The sequence below is a fragment of the Scylla paramamosain genome, chromosome 28, assembly GCF_035594125.1.
Source record: "Scylla paramamosain isolate STU-SP2022 chromosome 28, ASM3559412v1, whole genome shotgun sequence".
Classification (NCBI taxonomy): Eukaryota; Metazoa; Arthropoda; class Malacostraca; order Decapoda; family Portunidae; genus Scylla; species Scylla paramamosain.
In genome coordinates, this window is record NC_087178.1 from 5,749,632 (window position 1) to 5,770,000 (window position 20,369).

The window sequence follows — 20,369 nt, forward strand, 5'->3', positions numbered from 1 at the left end:
CTCTGACTCACCTTTTTTGGGCTAGTTTCATCCATTGTGAAAAAAAAAAAAAAAAAAATGAGAATGAATGTTGTGATCTGATGTACTGATCTACCCCAACCTCGTCATGGTAACATTACCTACCGGTCTGCATGCACGGCAGCTCGTATGTCCCCTCATCATATGCCACTCAGGTACATTCCCTCTGGAGTGCAGCTTCAATGGATAAATCATACAATACTTTGAGCAATATTTATTGCAAACTTTGTGTAGAAATTCAAGCATTAACAAGCACAAATATTGTGCAGATGTATTTGAAATAAGTAAGTAATAAATATATAATATATTGAAATCGTCAAAAACAAAACAACACATCCTGGCGGCTATAATATATCATATAATCTATCTTTGAGGGAAATCTGATAAGTAGAATGCAATGCATCAATGATATACATTAGAAGAATATGTGATAATGTGTAAACACTGGACAGATAAAACCTGTAACACATGTTCAATGTACAACAAATTGTTCCGATTTACAACAACAGTTCATAAATTTGGTGTCAGTCCTCACGGAAATGATAGCACCAGGTAAAGATATACTGTTTGCTTCTTGTCAATATTGGATTACAGGATGGGCCTTAACAACATTATCTGCAGGATAGTTCACCATAGCGTTATCGTGTATACTGCGGACATGCACGCCTCCAAAAATGTATCATGTATATAATATGTTATGTTCAGACAGCTGTGAGCGTTGTTGAATACAGTGAATGTAAGGGACCACAGCACTAGTCTGCTGAAAGCACAAACTTGACAAACCAACCGCCGGTGGCTGTGTGGTGAAGAGTGAAGAGTGTTACTGCTCTCACAAAACAGGGGCCAGTTTGGGATCTCAAGCCAGACCGGGAGATGAGTTATATAAATTTACAAAACAACAAACCAGACACCAAAGCCTGACTCCGCGCTCCGCGCTTCCACATCCCGGACAGCGCCCCGCCCCGCCAGCCGCCGAGCACCCGGCGGGGCGCAGCCAATGTGATGGCACCCGGCAGTGGGCGTGTCCCGGGGCACGGGGCCGCGGCCTGCTTGCCCTTCTGTATCGCCACCACCTTCACACAGAATTTGTGCCCTTCCCTTCATGTGTGTTTGTGTGTGTGTGTGTGTGTGTATAGTGTGTGTGTGTGTGTGTGTATATATATATATATATATATATATATATATATATATATATATATATATATATATATATATATATATATATATATATATATATATATATATCTTTTCAAAAGAATAAATATACATGTTAAATTACGAAATCAATAATGGCCTAAGAGTAGAATATAATATTGTGTAAATCAGTAGTGCAAAATACTTCGTTTTGTGGCTATTAAGAACCAGATGTGGAGGGCGGCGCCCCGCGATGCGTCACGAGCCTCTGGTAGAGTGGTTCCCTGGCGGGGCTCCGTGGCGGGACTTGTTTAGGCAAAGCCAAAGCCAGTCTTTGGAAGAGAGAGAGAGAGAGAGAGAGAGAGAGAGAGAGAGAGAGAGAGAGAGAGAGAGAGAGAGAGAGAGAGAGAGAGAGAGAGAGAGAGAGAGAGAGAGAGAGAGAGAGAGAGAGAGAGAGAGAGAGAGAGAGAGAGAGAGAGAGAGAGAGAGCTGAACGTGTCTGAGGCTTTCACTTGCACGTAATTTTAAAGGCAAACAACACTGCATGACGTGTGACATGAGTAGGTGGAAGGAATAGTTTCTATAAGGTTTGCAGGACCAATCCTGCTGACAGGTGACAGATGAGTGTGTGCCAGACGGAGGGGAGGGGTGGGGACAAGACCCCGCTGGGAACCACGACTCCGGTGACACAACTCTGAACCACTCAAACAATACAATAGTTTCCCTAGAGTGATTTTCCATTACATCCTTCAATTGTGTAGAGATTTTGTACCTTTATATACCTAAGCAAGTCATCACGAAAATTACAACACAATTTTTCAACAATAATGAATGCCTGTAGTCGATTCGAAGTGACGTGACGCAAACCATCGTCTTCAACTGGTCGTGACGCGGTGCCTTCCGATTCCTGCAGTAGCACGTGGACCAGGATGCGGCAGAATCCACATTATTCTTCTTACAACAGCTCTCCTTTCTGATGCTTGTGGAGTTGCACACGGTTTACCAAGGTCACCTTAACTTACACACGATCGAGAGCCCCGCCTCGTGCATCAGATCACTAGGATTGTGTTGAGGAGGCGTGAGGTGATGCAGTCGCTCGCGTGCCTCACAACACAGCCACGAGTCCACAGCAAAGCACCCCGCCACACTGCCTCGTCTGCTGAGAGGGAGTTCGTGCAGCATCACAGAAAAGTCAGAAAACGAAAAATCAGGAAAATGAAGAGCTACACCTTACACAGTCTCCTGACCAAGTCCTCTACGGGGTCGTGCTTATCTGGGTACTTGAGTCCACGCGGGCGGTGAAGCGAGTGACTTGATTGGGGCGTAAACAGAGCTTTCCCATCCTTTAAAGCCGCGTTATATCAAGCAACTGAGCAGACCCTGTGGCCCTTGACGGAGGGAAGGCGCCCTTGGACTCCCTTATCTACAAGTGGTCACTAAATACAAGCAGAGTGGTGTGAGTGGGAACCCGAGAGGCGTGTGTGCCGTGACGTGCCTGCTGGAGGAGGACAGTGTTATACTCGGTTCCTGTGTCCTATATACATGAGGGTCAAGCGAGAGCAGTTGATGTGATGTCTAACCCTTACAGCTGCATAGACTCGGCTTATACTTGCTTCTAGAAATATAACCAGTTACATTATCAAATCAAAAGTAATTCCTAGTGTTATAATTTTCCCGCTTGAGTCGAGACCAAGAGGGGGAAACAATAGCGCTTCGATATATGCTATGAAATCCTCTGGTGCCACGAAACATATGTATAGTGAGGCGGCCACAAGCTGACGGACAGTAGGGAGCTAACATAACAGAGCTATAGGAGTGAATACTGTTCAGCAACTTCTGGCCACACTCGTCTATCTAACAAATACTGAAGGTTTCCAAAGTCTACTGCCACATGCATCTGAGTCGTCAGGAGGTGGGGACGCGGGACTCCGAGCGACTGACTGACTGACTGATTGATTGTAAAAGATTCAGCAATAGGTGCGAACTCCTGTTGTGTTCCCTGGTAACGTGGGACTCGAGGCCAGAGGGAAAAATGGTGGCGATTACAAGGCTAACATGTGATTGTGTCTCGTGCGATTATGAAATAGTGATTGGATGTTTCTATTTCTGTCTCGGTGTCACCCTTTACTCGTGAGAATCAGTCTTGTTTACATTCTATGGCTGGAGAGCGGCAGTGACGTAGACTAACATAACAGGTAGCGAAGTGTGAGGTCGTAGCCATGACATCTATGTAGTAACACAGACTCACTTCCATTGTGTTTCGCGTCCGGTCTAAAGTCCTTCTATCCGCTGACAATCTCCTTACAAAACCTGACAGATTCTTAGCAGATCAGAGGACGTGAGACTGAGGGCGGTCAATACAGTGGGTGTGTGGGATGTTACTGGATCATCAACTATGACTAGACCAGTGATGAAGGAATTAACGAAGTGTCACGGTCACCAGCAGAAGAGGTGCTTGGTTTGGTGAAGTATTCGAATATGTGTGTACAGAACAAGAACTAGTAGATGTTATAATGTATCATATATGTAACGAGTATAATATATTGAAACAACAGGAGCTTTCATCAAACACAACACTGAGCTGCCATCTAGCGGCCGCTGTCGTCACTGATCACCGACAGGACACACGTAGCGGCAGTCAGCGCTAATCACGAGACAGTTTCCCCGAATGAAGATAACGACACGGGGGAAGAAACAGACGGTGCTGACGGCTGAAAAATAATAAAAAAAGGCTTGATGTGTTCGTATTTCCTTGAATGGATGCTGAAGAGATGTTACTAAACGGGAGCTTCTTGAGAACGACAGGAAGAGCGAGCTGCATTGCCTGATGGTGGAGCAAGGCGAAGTAAACACGCCGTTTAGGGAGCTGGGATGTGGCGGCGGCGGCGACGGCGGTGGTGGTGATGGTGGTGACTGTCCGGCTACCGCGCCTTGCTCACCCTCCCTCCTGACCAAGAGCCCCGCCGTCCAGTAGTCACACCTTCCTGCAGGAGGCGCAGAAGAACACAAACACGAGTCAGGGAGGTGCAGTGTGTTGAAACATGATATCAATGCGTCTGAGAGAGAGAGAGAGAGAGAGAGAGAGAGAGAGAGAGAGAGAGAGAGAGAGAGAGAGAGAGAGAGAGAGAGAGAGAGAGAGAGTCAATAAAGAATACGTGAAAGTAAACACATCAATTTCTATACAAAGCAAACTAATAATCAATAGATACCAACATCAACTATGAAATGAATCAGAAAAAAAAAGAAACACGCACACACACACACACACACAAAAGCGAGTCCTGAAAATTGAGTTACGGTACACTGACATGAAAACAAGTCAATGAATCAGTAAATACAAACACCAACACACATTAATCATCCTTACATTGTCTCCTTGTCGCTGCTGAGTCACTGAAATGCTGAACAGAGACTTAGCATAAAGAATAATAATCTTAAGGGCAAGTGGCAGGTGTTTCTATTCATTAACCTTTTGTAAACCAGGGCTCGATTATGCACTTTAAAAATCCGGATCCATAAATTCACTCTTTAGTAACTACATGCAAGGTGATCAGAGAATGTAATGTAAGAAGACAGCTAGAACTTATTCCTCAGTGGCAAGTCAGTCATTCCTCCCTTCGAGTCCTGCATGTTACCTAATCCCACATTCCTAGGCACTCTGGCCTCTCATCATTTGAAACGCTTTGCTCTCTTACCACAACTATTTTCAAAGGCCACATAGATGACTAGCCGAGTTCTCAAGACTCTTTCTCCTGTTCATCTGTCACTGAAACCATAAAAAGACACCCTTGAAAACCCGTGTAACTTCAAATAGAGCCTTCTGAATGTAGTGGAGGTGCGGGGCAGAAGTGTTTCAGGATATGATCCCAAGACTATTTTCCAAGGCCACAGTGATGGTTAGTCAGGTTTTCACGGGTGTTCCTTTCCTCACTGGTGATGCAGCATTGTATAAACCATCACTAGATGATCAAAACACTCTTGAAAACCCCAATAACTTTCACTAGGGCCCGTTGGAAGTAGCGGAGGTCAAGCGGGGAAGTGTCTGAATGTGTGGTTCCTGTAATGGCGTGAACAGAGGCGTTAGAAAGGCTTACTCTTCCGGCATGTTGATGGAGGTGTCGCGGTCCTTCTCTTCCTCGTGGCTCCTGTTCTTCTTGTCCATCATCTCGTTGTCCTCCCTGCTCAGGTCCCTCCCGGCCTCGCAGTCCTCCTCATCCAGGTCGTCGTCGTCGTCGTCCTCGTTCTCCATATTGCACGAGGCGTCCTCCTGGTCCGGGGGCAGCTGGTACTGGCAGCGCCGCTTTTGGCAGCCCGGGTACCACCAGTAACTGACGACGCCCAGGGAGATGCCGCAAAGCATGTTGGGGATGAGCAGCGCCATGATGATGTACTGCACCTCCTTGTTCCAGTCGTAGTTGGTGATGACCAGGTCTGGGTCGGCGCGGGAGTAGTAGCAGGGGAAGATGGATCCCTCGGGCGCGTAGTTGTAGCTGAAGACGGTGCAGTTGGTGGCGGGGGGGTAGCCGCACGCCTTGATGTTGATGAAGATGGGCAGGCCGCGCCCCACCCACAGCTCGTCGTCGTCGTCAATGTCCTGGCCCTCGAAGTCAGCCATGGGCACCAGCATATAGTTGACGTAGATCTGGTCACACTCGAAGATGTCCCTGGTGCAGCCGTGCTTGCAGGACGACCACGTGCAGTTCTTGGTGCCCATCTCGTGGTCCGAGCGGACGGTCTTGCACACTACAGGGTCAGGATCGAAGTTCGCCATGAGAGTCGAGATGGAAGGATCGAGCACCCACGGGATCATGAACATGAACACGAAGGAAGAGACGCAGGCCGTGGTGCCGAGCGTGAGGGTGGTGTAGTACTTCAACTGACTCAGAAAGCTTTCTTCCTTCTCTGGAGGAGGTTCCATTTTGGTTTTGTATTAACTATCAAGCTCGATGCAGTCAAGACAATGAAAAGTACAGGGAAGTGGACGGTAAGGTGAGAGTGGAAGGCAAGTGTGTGGGTGGAGATGGAGTATCTTCAGCAGAAGCACCTGGAGGAGGCGGAGCTGCAGGGACTGTCGGCTAAGACTGGCGCAGGATCGAAACTAAACGTGGCTCACCAATTAGAAAGTTCCACCGAGTTCATGACAACAGACGGATGAGCACAGTGAAAGAAAAATACTTTGTGAACTATGTACATCTGTGATTTGTGACTTGTTTATCTTAGGTATCACACGAGTTCTCATCCACACATTGACTTAGAATTTTATAGCTTGTACAATTTAAATCTGAGCTACACGCTAAATAACAACAGGACTAGGCACTTTTAAAATATATGTATATATTTACAGTAGAATTTCAAGCTGGAAACAACCGCTAAAGTCAGTATCGATATAATGTTTTGCTTGAGTATACGTGATGCTTGTGTGCGTGCTAGGCTGCGGGGAGGAGTCACCAGACCAACCCTTGCATCAACCGTTAGCGTATCGCCAGGACAGGTAGCTAGGACGCGCACTCCTCCGCTACAAGCGCCATGCAGCCTCTGCCTCGCGCGACAGCACTCCAGCGGCTGGGACTAATGTGGTGGGTCTAGTACGGTACGTCTGTTACTAAGGTCCAAGCTGTGTCTTTTATCATGAGGGTCTTGGCTACACTTGGGACTCGCTGCCTGGCTACCGCTGCCCCCAAGTCCTGCGTGGTGGCGGCGCGTCTACTGGGGCAACGCTACGGTACGGCAGCTGAGGTCGAGTTGACGCCTACGCCTATGTATGCTTCAATAGGTTGTGTTGATTACAAAGTTTGTGTCCAGTGATGCTATCGTTGTCTGAAGGTTGCCGTGGGTGGAGTTCGCGCCCCGGCAAGGTTTGGTCAAGCAGCGAAAGAAGTTATGAAGTTATTGTCGCCGAGCGGCCAAAAATCTAACTTTTTTTCCCTTTTTTGTGTTGCGGAGAAATGAGCGATTAACTCTAGACGAGGTGCGTACACTGGAGAAGAGTCTGTGCAGCGAGAGGAAGCTTTGTGGACTCAGCGAATGACTCTATGCTATTGGAATACTTTGATCGTGAGTACTGAGAGGGGCGAGGGTGTGGGTGCTCACTGGTTGGGGATGAGCGTGTAGTCACTTGATCGTGTGCACCGTCACAACAGTTCGTCAAACTGCACTGGTTCTTTATTGACTGGAAAAGAGATAAAGGAACATATTAACAGGAGTGGTACACGTAAACAGAACACACACACACACACACACATTCACTTCTCCACAACACGCCAATCACCTGTCCAGCATGACAACTGGATCACTGAGACAAACAAAGCAAATGAACAAAACACTTCAACACAACTCCTGAGTGTGTCCCGCTAATGCAGTGTGACAACTAACCCTTATCCAACCCCTGAACATACACCGTGGTGAACACACAGACACACACAGCTTACCAAGACAAACACTCCAGGAGCATCCAGCACGGGAACTAACCTGTGTAACACTGTACTGCATTACACCTGCCATAAAATCCAATGAGAGAAGCACCTTTGTAACATTAACACAGCTACAACACCAGGAAACACACACACACACACACACGGTACTAAAGGATAAGAAACATCGCTGACTTAAGAGGACCTAACCTGAATTGACATCACACCTGTCGCAAAATTCAGTGACAGAAGCACTTTTGTAATATTAACACAACTAGATTAAACACACACACACACACACACACACACACACACACACACACACACACACACACACACATAAAGGTAACTAAAGAATAAGAAACCTCAGGGACAGAGTTTCAGTCCTTCCTTGATCTCAGCATACCACGGCACCCCAGCTCCATAACCCGGATTAAGAAACGCTTTGCTCTCTCACCACGACTATTTTCAAAGGCCATAGAGATGATTAGCCGGGATCTCGAGAGTGTTTCTCCTGTTAATAACGTATAAATCTTGTAAATCTGTCAATAAAACCGCTGAAACACCCTCAAAAACCCGTGTAGCTTCAACTAGAGCCTTGTGAAAGTAGTGGAGATGCGGCGCAGAAATGACTCAGAATATGGTCCTAGCATATGGCAGTGCTGGGGCGTTTGTAACTCGTCCTCGCTCTTATTAACTCAACAAGATTAATAGTCTCACCCTAAACTTCTGCACGGAAGGAACACCCACATCAAAAAGCACAGTTAACCTTACATCAAACAGAACATTCCAGGGAAAGGCAGTTTGGTTACATTACTACAACACACACACTCTACTCAACATACTATCGCTCATCGTAAGGTAACACGTCTAGTCACATAACACAGTGCGCGGGGACAGTACTCAAGGTCATCCTGCTACGTATCAAACTGGCCACATTCATTTGCCTTGTAACAGAGAAGGGAGATTGATGAAAACCCTACACAGTGCTATACTTCGCTGCCTACTCTGCAATATCTAGGTTACTCATGTGTTCGTTATCCACCCAGGGTTCGTATTTTGAAACACTCATTAAGGCTGCAACTTTGAAAGGCCACGGGGATGATCAGTCAGGTTTCCGTGGGTGTTTTTCTTGCTAATGGTTTAAAGTTGTTCAGCTGTCACCAGGATCATGAAAACACCCCTGAGAGCCATGATGACTTTCACTAGAGCTTGGTAAACTTTGAGATAAGACTGTAGAGTGTTTGAGAATACGGTCCCTGCAACTCACGGCCAATACAATACACCTTAAGACTGACAACTAACAGAACACCAGCACCTCTCATTAACAGCAACAACAGCCAAGACAGTCATCACACTTCCGCAGCCTGACTACCGGCCTGAACTGAAGGTAATAGTTAACACGGAGACTAGCACTACCAGCAACACTAGAATACAAAGCCGAGTGCTGCCTGCATGCGTGCGGTGCGGCAAGCCAAGCCTCTACTAAGCCAACGCAAACCCAGGCCAATAAAAAGCGGAGTCGAGGCGGGAAAGCTTCGGTCAAGAGGAGGTCAGCTGGGTACATCAGCTGCTGTGAGAGGTTATCGCTTTGTTCCTTCCTTACTGATTACCTTTGGCAGATATTAGCTAATCTTAGTACATAATAATTACTGTGTACATTTCCGCTGCTGGCCAAAAAGTTCTTAGCTTCAGATGAACCCTCTGCACTTCTGAAATTACCTTTGTTTATGGCTTATTTGTTTAAGGGATGATAAAATGTGTCAAATGCTTCAGTGAATACTTTCCAATGTTTCTCGATCTGAAGTTGAATTTTGGCTTTGTTCTCTCGCCAGGGCTGCTTGTTAAGGCCACAGAGATTAGGTTTTCATGAGTGTTCATTCATCTTTTTGATGGTACGGAATCTTTGTTAAACTTACATTGTCCTTGAAAATCCCACTGGTTTTTCACTTGTGCCAGTTATGAACCACAACGTTGGGTTTTCAATTTTTTTGTTTTTGTTTTTGTTCATTTAGCGATGCAGTCTTTCTTAAATTTACAATATCAAGAAAATACTCTTGAAAATTTCCCATTGGTTCTCAACAGAACATGCTAAAAGTTACATAGATAATGAAATGGGTTTTCATGGATTCGAACCCTGCTTTGTTTACATAGATAACCTGTACAGTGAACGTTACTTTGAGGTTTAGTGAAAATTTTAGAAAGTTTTGGCTCGTAATGAAAGAAATGAGAGTGAAAAAAAAACCCTTCCTGTTTCGTAGGCTTAGATATCTACGCTGTGAAATGAACGTTACTTCGAAGCTGGTAAACTATTATAAAAGTCCAGTAGAAATTCTAGCAAGTCTCGGTTCGTAATGAGAGAAATGAGACGGACAACGAGGAAAAATCTCTTCCTTCCGCATTTATTTGATCGATGGCCATGACTCAGCTGACCTCCTTCCGCGACCTGCCACGGGGGAGCTTTTCCTTGTTACGACTCGTTATGAAGCACAGGACTACGAGAGAGAGAGAGAGAGAGAGAGAGAGAGAGAGAGAGAGAGAGAGAGAGAGAGAGAGAGAGAGAGAGAGAGAGAGAGAGAGAGAGAGTATGAGAGATATACTTAACATGAGAACAGACGAGGCAGTGCACGGGAAGGGAGAGGGATAAGGGACAGGAGGAGGTGGTGGTGGTGAAGGAGAAATGGGAGGAAGAGGAGGAGGAGGAGGAGGAGATGGAGGGCGTGTGGCATGGGCGTGGTGGATGAGGGAACTGTAATGATGATAATGATGATGATGGTGATAATGATACTGTTAATAGGCTAGAGTTTATCGTCTTTGCTATCGGTGGAAGTAAGTAAACCTTTAGACTCAACAGAGGGGGAAAATCAATGACAGAGCATGGTGCCGCCGCCGCCGCCGCTGCTGGTCTTACTGCGGCACTGTGCCTCGCTGCCAGACGAACACCATGCTCTCTCCCCCCCACAGCGGAACACGAAGGTGGGGGAGGCGCCGCAGAACACTGAACGACAAGAACAGGAGAACGCGATGGGATGTAGCAGTATAGATCAATATTGTGGCGTTCATGTGGCGTTGTAAAGGATGTGAACGTGTTTTGTTTGCCGCGGTCACGGGTGTTGTGTCCGCCGCTTGGTTACGGGGTCATGAGCGGCGTTCTCCGCAGCGGCGGCGGGCGGCGGGCTGGCGTCTCATGGACCTTAAGTTTGGTATTGATTGTGCAGCGAGCTGAGTGAGTCCAGGCGGAGGGGGGTGATGATGCCTCAGGGTGTGGCGGCTTGGGAGGGACTGCAACACACACACACACACACACACACACACACACACACACACACACACACGAAAAGAAAATAGAAGGTTGTTTATTTCCACGTCCCCGAAGAGGATGGCGCTGTCATGGGCACGGATCAAGGCAGTGTTTGGCAGTCAGCACACTTCAGCACACTCCATCACGTCACTCGGCACCACCTGAGGCGTCGCTGCCGAGGTTACCTGGTCCACCGCACGCTGACGACGCACACAATTGCTTAAAACTCAAAATCGCAACTGCTGGAAACTTGTCTGGCTGAAAGTTACGGACAGACGGACAGAGGGACGAGCAGACGGACAGACTCGACTTATCTTTTCAGAATGACCTTGCTGGTAACACACACACACACACACACACACACACACACACACACACACATGTTTTAGTGGTAATTTTCGTATTAGTAACAATCGTAGTAGTCTCTCTCTCTCTCTCTCTCTCTCTCTCTCTCTCTCTCTCTCTCTGGAGTGTTCCCGATGAGCAAAATGACTTAATTAACAACGCCGTGCCGTGGAGAGCAGCATAAGAATTATAGATACGCTCGAACGCCCTCGAAAGTATGGTTTACTCTTGTTCAGGCGTGAATTTACACTGATGATGAAGGCGACGACGACGATGATGGTGATGAAGTGTATTGTATAAGGATTGTTTGATGAGAAATGCTGCACTGTTTAGTATTGTACGCATCGCTCACGTGTTTCAATATACGTGAACTTCACCGGGAAGGGAGGGGGGGAGTTTAAGAAATATATAGGTCGGATTTGAAATGGCTCCATCTCTGCAACCGTGAATCGGCCATGAAGAAAAGTAGCATTTGAGAAGGCGCGGAATAAAATCGTTTCAAATTATCCATCTTTTCAAATGGCAATAGTTTACCCATGGTTGGCTCGTGGCTGTAGATATGGCAGTTTCAAATCCGGTGCATATTTCTGAAACACCGTGCATATTTTTTTTTTTCTTTTTACCGTGGGTGCAGTAAAGGACACGCAGTTATTATGAAGTGAGTATAGAATGGCTGGAACCTTAATGATTTGATTAGAAATTATTCGTTAGAGTGCAAATAATCTACTTTAGCAACGTGGTGGAAAATTCAAGAGGCATTTTTTAGATATAATTTCCATAGCAACGATTAGTGGAGGAGTGAATGCCAGGGAGGCCGAGAATTAACAAGGGGCCAGTGTTGAGGTAAGGACAAGTTGCCGAATAGTGTTAGTTGCGGTGCCCCGAGGCTGTGTTGCATAAGAAGCAAGACGACAGGGCGGGTAGAGGGTGAGTGAGTGTGTTGGGCGTAAGGCGGACCAACAGGCGGGGGAGGGGCGGGGGGGGTATTTTAGAGAGGGTATTTGGGGAAGTGTTTGGAACCCGTACTAATGCATCAACAAACGTTAGTGACTGAGGTGGAGCGCGCACGTGTGTGTGTGTGTGTGTGTGTGTGTGTGTGTGTGTGTGTGTGTGTGTGTGTGTGTGTGTGTGTGTGTGTGTGTGTGTGTGTGTGGGTGTGAGTTGGTGAGCGGGTGCAGGTGACAGCGTGGCAGTAGTGCTGGAGAATGAAAAATACTGAGGATTACTACACCTACTGATGAGCGATACACAAGGAGAGGGCTCACAGCTCGCTAGCGTTACCTCCTGCGCCCCCGCCCTGCAGAAAAGTCACCCGTAGGTGGCCCTCGTCGTCCACTCCTACCGATTTGGAACAGAAAAACAGGCAGGAGCAGGCCAGCACGAAGAGGCAGCCCGGCAGGATGCTCGCCACCAGCAGGAGAGTGGCCGTCAGCTCAGGGTTGAATTTGCCGATCACATATTCGCTACTCTTGTCGGTGTAGTAGCAGGGGAAGCGGTCCTGGGTGACGCCGTCCGCGCCGTCGTGGGCGTGGGTTTCGAAGAAGGCCTTGCATTCTTTCATCAGCGTGTTGACACAGCCGTCGTTGTTGATGCGCAACTGAGTGTTGTTCATGACCCGCAGCGTGGACTCCGGAGGGATGATCCACTCGCTGCGGTTTCCCAGGGACTGGTGGAGCTGCTGCAGCTGCATGTAGTCCTTGAGGTAGTTGAGGTCCTCGGTGCTGCCCAGCGTGGCGTTGAAGCAGTCCTCCGTCAGGATGTCGTACGTCTTATTGCCCTTCACTCTCTTCACGTAGGAGCAGAACAGGAATATCGCCTGGCGCTTGTCCCGCCACTCCTGGCTGGTGCTCACGCTCTCGATGTTGGCGGAAGAGCTGTTGTCCGGGGAGTCCATGGAGGTGCAGGCTGTGGCCACCAGCCTCTCACGGCTGAAGATCACCACATTCCTCTCCCGCATCTCCAGGTTGGTGCACTTCCTCTCACAGTCACGCAGGTAGTGCTTCACCATCTCCAGCTGCTGGCACTTGCCGGCCTTGCAGCTGTACACGCCGTTCAGGGGATCCGAGCACTTCTCCGTGCACTCGATGGACTTGGGGTTTATCCTCTTGTCGTGACAGACGAAGGCGGGGGTGATTTCCTTGCAGTCGTTGTTTTCAGTGTCTTTGGTGCAAAAGAACAGGCCCGTGATGTCTTTGCACTCGCCATTCTTGCACTTGTAGTTGCGGGCGTTAGTCACGTTGAGAGCCGAGCAGTTTTGGTCCGAGACGTCCACGCAGTCACGGAAGTTGACTTTGGATCCGTTGTTGCGGACCATCACGTGGATTTGCATGCAGGTACCGGAGCCCTTGGAGAGGCACCACTCACCGCAGGTGGTCCAGGAGCAGGGGTTGGGGCTGTCAGGCTTGGTCTCCTTCAGGGCGATGTCCTCCGCCAGGACCGTCGTGCACATTATGGGCGTCGTGTTGAACTCCATGGAGAGTTCATTCTTGGAGGGGATGATGACGATGACGGCCAGATACAACAGCGACACCCCGGACAGGATGGCCGTCAGCTGGCAGATACATATTCCACAGCAAATCTGTTTTTCTGCCGTCATCGCTGTCAGATCTGAGCCGCGACCAAATACTCAACAAAGTGATGCACCTCACACAGGTATGGATCACTCCCAAGGGGCGCCGTCCACCATGCCAGGCCGCAGCGAGCCTCCTCCGCCCGACACAAGCGACACTCAGGAAACTGACTTCATGATGAGCGCGGCAGCAAGGCGGGCTGGAGCACTACAAGGTCACTAGCGGGCGTGCTGGGCTGAGGCGCGGCTCATATTCAAGGGTGCGGGCGGCAGCTACTCTCTCCGCGAATACTTCCACCAAGGCATAACAAGATACTGAGATACGTTCCTCCCTGCCAAGTAAGATGGCGCTCGTGTGCCGCGCCGGGCATGCGCACACCACCGAGGGGAAGGACAAAACAGGAAAAGAGTACAGCTTTCATCAACCTTATCTTCACAATTACAGCACCTTCACCATTTATTAGGTATGGAAGGGTTTTTACTGCTTACTGTAAAGGGAGAATAAAATAATCTGGTGTGAGTAAGACATTTTTTACGTAAGAGAGACGCAGGCGGAGCAGTGCGCAGGACCAGCCCTCGCCGCCCCTCGCCGCAAAGGGAACTCCGCCTCGGGACCCGCTCACCCAATACCAGGGGCGGCTTGAGCTCACCCCAGGAACCCGAGCCCTCTGCACCCCATCAGGAGCCGCGAACACTGCCCAAAGAAAGATATCACGCCCGAACACGCCCCAAAGAACCCCAAGGACAGGATCAATAGTCTCCCCGGCCCCGCCCATCCTGCCTGGCTCTGTTTCTCTCACATTCCTAACCCCCTTCCCCCCCTTTCCCCTAGCCGCCCGCTGGTTCCTGCCGTCCCCTCTCCCCCAGTTAGCCAGCCCCATCAGTGCTGATTCGGTATACCATTCCCAGCCCTTCGTGAAATAAGTGTCTTTTGGAGATTTCTTTGTTTTTAAATGTGCAAATGTCTCTCTCTCTCTCTCTCTCTCTCTCTCTCTCTCTCTCTCTCTCTCTCTCTCTCTCTCTCTCTCTCTGTCTGTCTGTCTGTGTGTGTGTGTGTGTGTGTGTTCGAGGAAACAAAGAATCGTGACACACACACACACACACACACACACACACGTAAACCACGCCCCGTAACATGGATCGCTAACAACACGTGGGGGACAAAACACAACCACAACACAACACAACACAACACAAACACAACACAATAAGATAATACTGTCACTCATGCCTCTCACAATTCAACTCTTTTCCACTACACCCACACCACTTCCTCCTCCTCCTCCTCCTCCTACTCATTCAGCCTAAAACTAGAGCAGTGTCCTCAGCAGCATATAACCACCGTACCGCGACGCAAAAGTGGACCAATTGCCTTTATTGAGTACATTTATTGGTTCTTGAAAGTGCAGGCAGTGATTCTTTTGTTATTTATTTACTTATCTTTTCCAGCTCCGGAGACTACTACTACTACTACTTCTACTACTACCTGATAATGAAAAAGCTCAGTCATAATGCCGCTCTCGGCCTAAAAAAAATATATATGTATACATGAATAGAGTTTTCAGGTACAATAAAGACATCACGGGTATTTAAATGTCTCCCGGTAACTCTTGTGGCGTGGAAGTCAAGCCCAGTAAAGAAGATAACAATGGAAATAAAATCCTGACGATAACAACAACGATAACTCTTGGCTTTTGTGACCCGAACCTCTCGCCCACGATTTGATAATAAAATAACCATGAAAATTAACGATGATAACAATAATAAGATACAGACACGCGGAAAGGAATGTAATAACTAGACGAGAGCAACAATAATAACATAATACTGAATACTCTTTTTAACTGCCTTCTTTGGTGACTGGTACCTCTAGTGGGCCTTTTTATCATCTTTCTGCTGCCCCAGGCCAGAACCCCTCTTACGGAAAATAAATAAATAAATATAAGTAGATAAATAAATAAATATAACAAGATGTACAAGGAGACACATATGAACCTTGGGAATACTGAAGGGGTTGGTTCTCATACACAGTGGTAGATGAGTGGAACAGACTCATCAGGTTGTCAGTGCTGAGTCATTAAGGAGCTTTAAAACATTAGATAAATTCACGGATGAGAATGACAGGTGGAGACAGGTAGGCATGTTTCATAAAGGGACTGCCACGTGTAGTCCTGATGGCTTCTTACAGGTAAAAAGAGACAGGTGTGAGATAAATATAAGCAAACACAGGTAAGGAGCAGACAGGTGTGGCGGGCAAGCATGCAGCAGAACACCAGCAGACACATCACGTCCAATCTACACATCAATAACATCAATAACACCGCCAGCCACGAGACACGAGTGCTTGAGTCTCCCCGAGTTGAGAATGGCTGAGTGAGGCGGAAAGAAAACGAGAGTGGACTTTTCAACGCGCCACCGAACGAGTGGCTTTGGCGTCGAGAAATTGGTTGTAGAAAACGTGAAATGGTGTCGACGTGTAATATAAAAAGCACTTGATTTGGAAGAATTGTAAAGAAAATGGCGGTAGGTCAGTTGTGGGGCGAGTGTGAGGCGGGCTTGGTAATTTAAGATTATCATTAGTAATTATTAAAATAACCTTGGTTTTGTCGTGTATTACGTCTTATGCTGACTGAATGCACACACGCACGCACGCACACACACACACACACACACACACACACACACACACACACACACACACACACACACACACACACACACACACACACACACACATAGTTGCAGCAATAGTAGTAGTAATAGTAGTAGTAGTAGTAGTAGTAGTAGTAGTAGTACCAGCAGCAACAGTAGTAGTAGTAGTAGTAGTAGTAGTAGTAGAAGCAGCAGCAGAAATAGTAGTATAGTATGTTTGCCTACCTGTCTGCATTCCACTCTCTCTCTCTCTCTCTCTCTCTCTCTCTCTCTCTCTCTCTCTCTTTTTCCCTTTCTTCTAAAACACGGGTCCCACTTGACGGACGCTCTCAAGTCTAAGGAGTCTGAATACACTTTTTAAACCTGAAGGAGGCGACGGAGGAGTGGGAGAGAGGGAGTGGGAGAGGGGGAGTGGGTGACGGGGAAATCCCAAGGCGAACAACAGGGCGGAATCTAAAAACCTCATTATGTGCCACTAATGATCTCCGCCGACAACTAAAAAGCGAGGCAGTGAAGGGCGCGTCACTGCCTCCCCGTCCCCGTCCGTGCCAGTGGGTGCCAGAGAGGGCTTCACTGGCTGATACAGAGAAGTGAGAATAATGTTACTGTCGCTTAATGTTTCTTCAACGCGGCTATGTTTGTGATTGTTCTAGATTCTGTTCTTAGCCAATCACTTGATCTCTTTGTATTAGGGTGCCAGAGAGGACATGCGTGGGTGACAGAGAGAAATGTGTGAGGATTATCTCTATTTTACTAGTAGTGGATTTGTTTGTCTCTCTGCGTTATCATACCAAGCCATTTGACATCATCGAAGTACCGTGAGTAGGGCACAGAAGAGGACATGAGTGGTTGAGAGAAACGTTTTACAGAAATCTTTCAGTTTAATGTGTATGGGATTTTCTTTGGGCTGATCAAAGGCTCCTCGTCTGGCGTCACAAGGGCGGTGGTGGTACTGTATGCCTCGAGGCGCAGCGAGTCGTTATCTCCCGAGGCTGCCGCTAAGAGGAGGCTCAGCGTGGAAGCCGCGATGCTATCAATTATGTGGCAGGGAACCATGGCGCTAATTAAATACATGTCACTTACCAGCCATGGCTTAAGGGTCCACACACACGAGAACATCATCCATCTTATTCCCTTCCACAATGTGCAGCTCATGTGCCGCAACGGTGGTGCGGGTGGCGGCGTGGCGTGAGGCACAGACAAAACAAAAACTCAAGTCAACTCAAGGCAGGGACGCCGTGAATGAGGGGCGGGAGGGGCTGGAGGGGATTCAGGTGCTATCGTGCATGCATATAACACATTTCGGGGGCGGGAGGAGCGGCGGCCAGCCAGGCTCTGCTGACACGCACGCCACACCGCCGCGTCACCGTCGCATTATCTGTAGGGATCGATACTCCAGCTGTGGTCTTTCTGCAGAGTGCACGGCTCGATCTGCTGGCACCGTGCACTGTCCCCAGGGGCACCACTCGTCACCTGACAGGAACACCGCGGCAGAGGGACACCACACTTGTACACTCATCCCCCTCAACCACTCACACCACACACCATTCATCACCAGAAGTACTAAATGTTATCATCTCATCCACGAGAGGCAGTGGTGACAGCTGTACACTCGCCACCTCAACCACTTACACCACACAACACGTAACCAATACATCAGTCATCACAGGAAATACTCTGTTATCATTTCATCATCCCATCATTTGCCACAACTCACCAATAACGAACCAGAGACAATAGCACTATGCCCAAACACATCCTGACCTAACGTAACCTAACAACACACACCACCACCTAAACCAGTACCTCAATCACCAAAAATAACACAGCACACCACCATTTGACAATAACATGCCTAATTCCTCAACAAACCTAGCTTATCCTACCACAACACCTAAACCAAGACACCAGTCACCAATAACACAATACCCCACCACCTCCTCCTCTATCACTCATCAAAACTCATGAACAAGAGCGAGCCACGACCTAACCTAACCTCACAATGCACAACACCACCAAAAAGTTACAACACCCCACCACTTCCTCGTCCCATCACTCACCACAGCACACCAATCGTGAACCAGGGGCAGTAATAACACCACACCCACCCCACACACCCACGCACACCCTGTCTGTCTGCGGCCGGGGTGATTGGGTGTTTGTTTCGCCGCATGATCACTGCGACTCAACAACCCCCGCCTGGCTGTCTGGCTGGCGGGCGAGGGCTCCACAAATACTCAAGCAACGGGAGCAACAGGTACTATTTCCGCTTACGTCTCATTTCGGCAGGCGTGACATTTTGAACTTCAGGAAGGAGGGAGAAGGGAGAGGGCGAGGAGAGGGGCCGGAGGTGGAGGCAAGGCGAGACAGGGATGAATAGGGTAGGTCAGTCAGTCTACTCCTAAGTCACTTTCTCAGACTAGCTTCCCATCACAGGCTCACTCAATTACATTTCCAGACTTGCAAAAGGATTGTGTTGTGTTTCCTTTCTTTAACCCTTTCACTGACACATTAAAAGCAATGTATGGAGTATTTATGAGGATTTACAGGAATGAGAAAAAAAAGAATAGATTTTGTATTTTCTAGCAAGTACAGTGTTAGAAGGTGGCTGTAGAACAAGAACATGAGTCTCACAGTAGTTAGTGATTAAGGAAAGATGCACCAAATGGCAGTAAAAGAATTTAGAGCACCGTGAAGTGAAGACAAATTGAGGACAGGAGGTGGACAGCATATAACACTCAGCAAATTCAGTTCATGGGTGAGCTGGCGTGAGAAAATAATACATACTAATTAATTCGTGTCTGGGTGCGTGCGTGCGTGCGTGTGTGCGTGTGTGTGTGTGTGTGTGTGTGTGTGTGTGTGTGTGTGTGTGTGTGTGTGTGTGTGTGTGTGTGTGTGTGTGTGTGTGTGTGTGTGTGTGTGTATGTGTGTGTGTGTGTGTGTGTGCGGGTGTGAGGAGGGGCAGGCAAGGACAAGCACGCGGACAGAACAGACACCCACATCTTTCTCTCTCTCTTTCTCTCGTCCTTACCTCAGTCAGGCGGTGCAAACAGTCCCTGCAGGTGGCGTCTTCCCTGCTGCAGGCCGCGACGCCCCTCAGTTCGCTCCTCGGCGTGGTCTAGAAGGTAAAGGGAGCACATTACGAGGAGAGAGGCGCGGGCACGACACGGCGACACACGGAGGGCACGACAACAAAGCGGCGGGGTGGGGAGGGACGTGGGGGGGCAGCTCAGATGGTCTGGGGATTTGGGGAGTGGTCAACACGCGGCCCGGCACACTCACGGAGCTCGGGCGGGGCTACGGAGACATCGTGCAAGTCTCACTCCATTTAGCCAGGCAGGTTATTTATCAGTAAGATTCGAATTGTTGTTATTGCTTCATGTTTAAAGGAGTTAATTTTGTTCACGGTTCATCAATGACTTGCCAGCCTTCACGAGTGTTAGCTGGCACACATATTACACATACACACGTATATACACACGTACACGCACACGCACAAACACACACGCACGTACACAAGTATATACATTCATCACAAAAGGTAAAGACTTTCTATAACACCAATATAACACTGCTGAAAATTAGAGCACTGTCAAAACCACATCGTATTATTAGTAGTGGTAGTAGTCGTAAAAAAATAAATAATAATAAACAAAAATCGTACAATTACTCAACTGGAGAATACACAAAAAAGTTACCAAGGAGGTGCAAAGAAGATGCGAGAGGAGTGTCATGGGGGTGGGGGGGGAGACAGTACAGCACACAGACGGGAGTGAGGCAGGTGCAAAAAATCACTGAGCACACTCCCCAAAACTTCTACCACAACCTTATAGGGGAAAGTATTACTGCGTGAACTTCAACACAAAAAATGGACCAGGTGAGGCGGTCAGTTCACCAGCAGCAGCGGAAGGAACACTGGTCTAGCTAGGTCAAAACGAGG

The 20,369-nt window shown here is 48.1% G+C and overlaps 2 protein-coding genes across 3 annotated transcripts in view; both read right to left on the bottom strand.

Moving 5' to 3' along the window:
* Positions 1–220: 220 nt before the first annotated feature.
* Positions 221–6,070, bottom strand: LOC135114794 (protein tipE-like). The gene is made up of 2 exons (XM_064030876.1): positions 5,247–6,070; positions 221–4,136 (listed from the first exon to the last, which is right to left on the bottom strand). The coding sequence occupies exons 1-2, from the start codon at positions 6,068–6,070 to the stop codon at positions 4,127–4,129; spliced, it is 834 nt and encodes a 277-aa protein (XP_063886946.1). The 3' UTR covers positions 221–4,126.
* A 1,044-nt stretch (positions 6,071–7,114) lies between these two features.
* The window catches only part of LOC135114793 (uncharacterized), a 30,617-nt gene continuing 17,362 nt past the window's right edge, over positions 7,115–20,369 (bottom strand). The window contains exons 1-2 of one of the 2 annotated variants that reach the window (XM_064030875.1): positions 12,490–14,609; positions 7,115–7,321 (exon numbers count right to left, since the gene is read on the bottom strand). In XM_064030875.1, the coding sequence (XP_063886945.1) occupies positions 7,284–7,321; positions 12,490–13,804 (1,353 nt within the window). In that variant the 5' untranslated portion in view covers positions 13,805–14,609 and the 3' untranslated portion in view covers positions 7,115–7,283. Of the gene's footprint in view, positions 7,322–12,489; positions 14,610–19,460; positions 19,548–20,369 lie in introns of those variants that run through there. The other variant, XR_010275676.1, reaches the window with a different exon arrangement.

What these genes read in the sequence shown, in the direction of transcription:
- LOC135114794 (XM_064030876.1), bottom strand. Translation starts at nt 6,070, where the DNA reads ATGGAACCTCCTCCAGAGAAGGAAGAAAGCTTTCTGAGTCAGTTGAAG.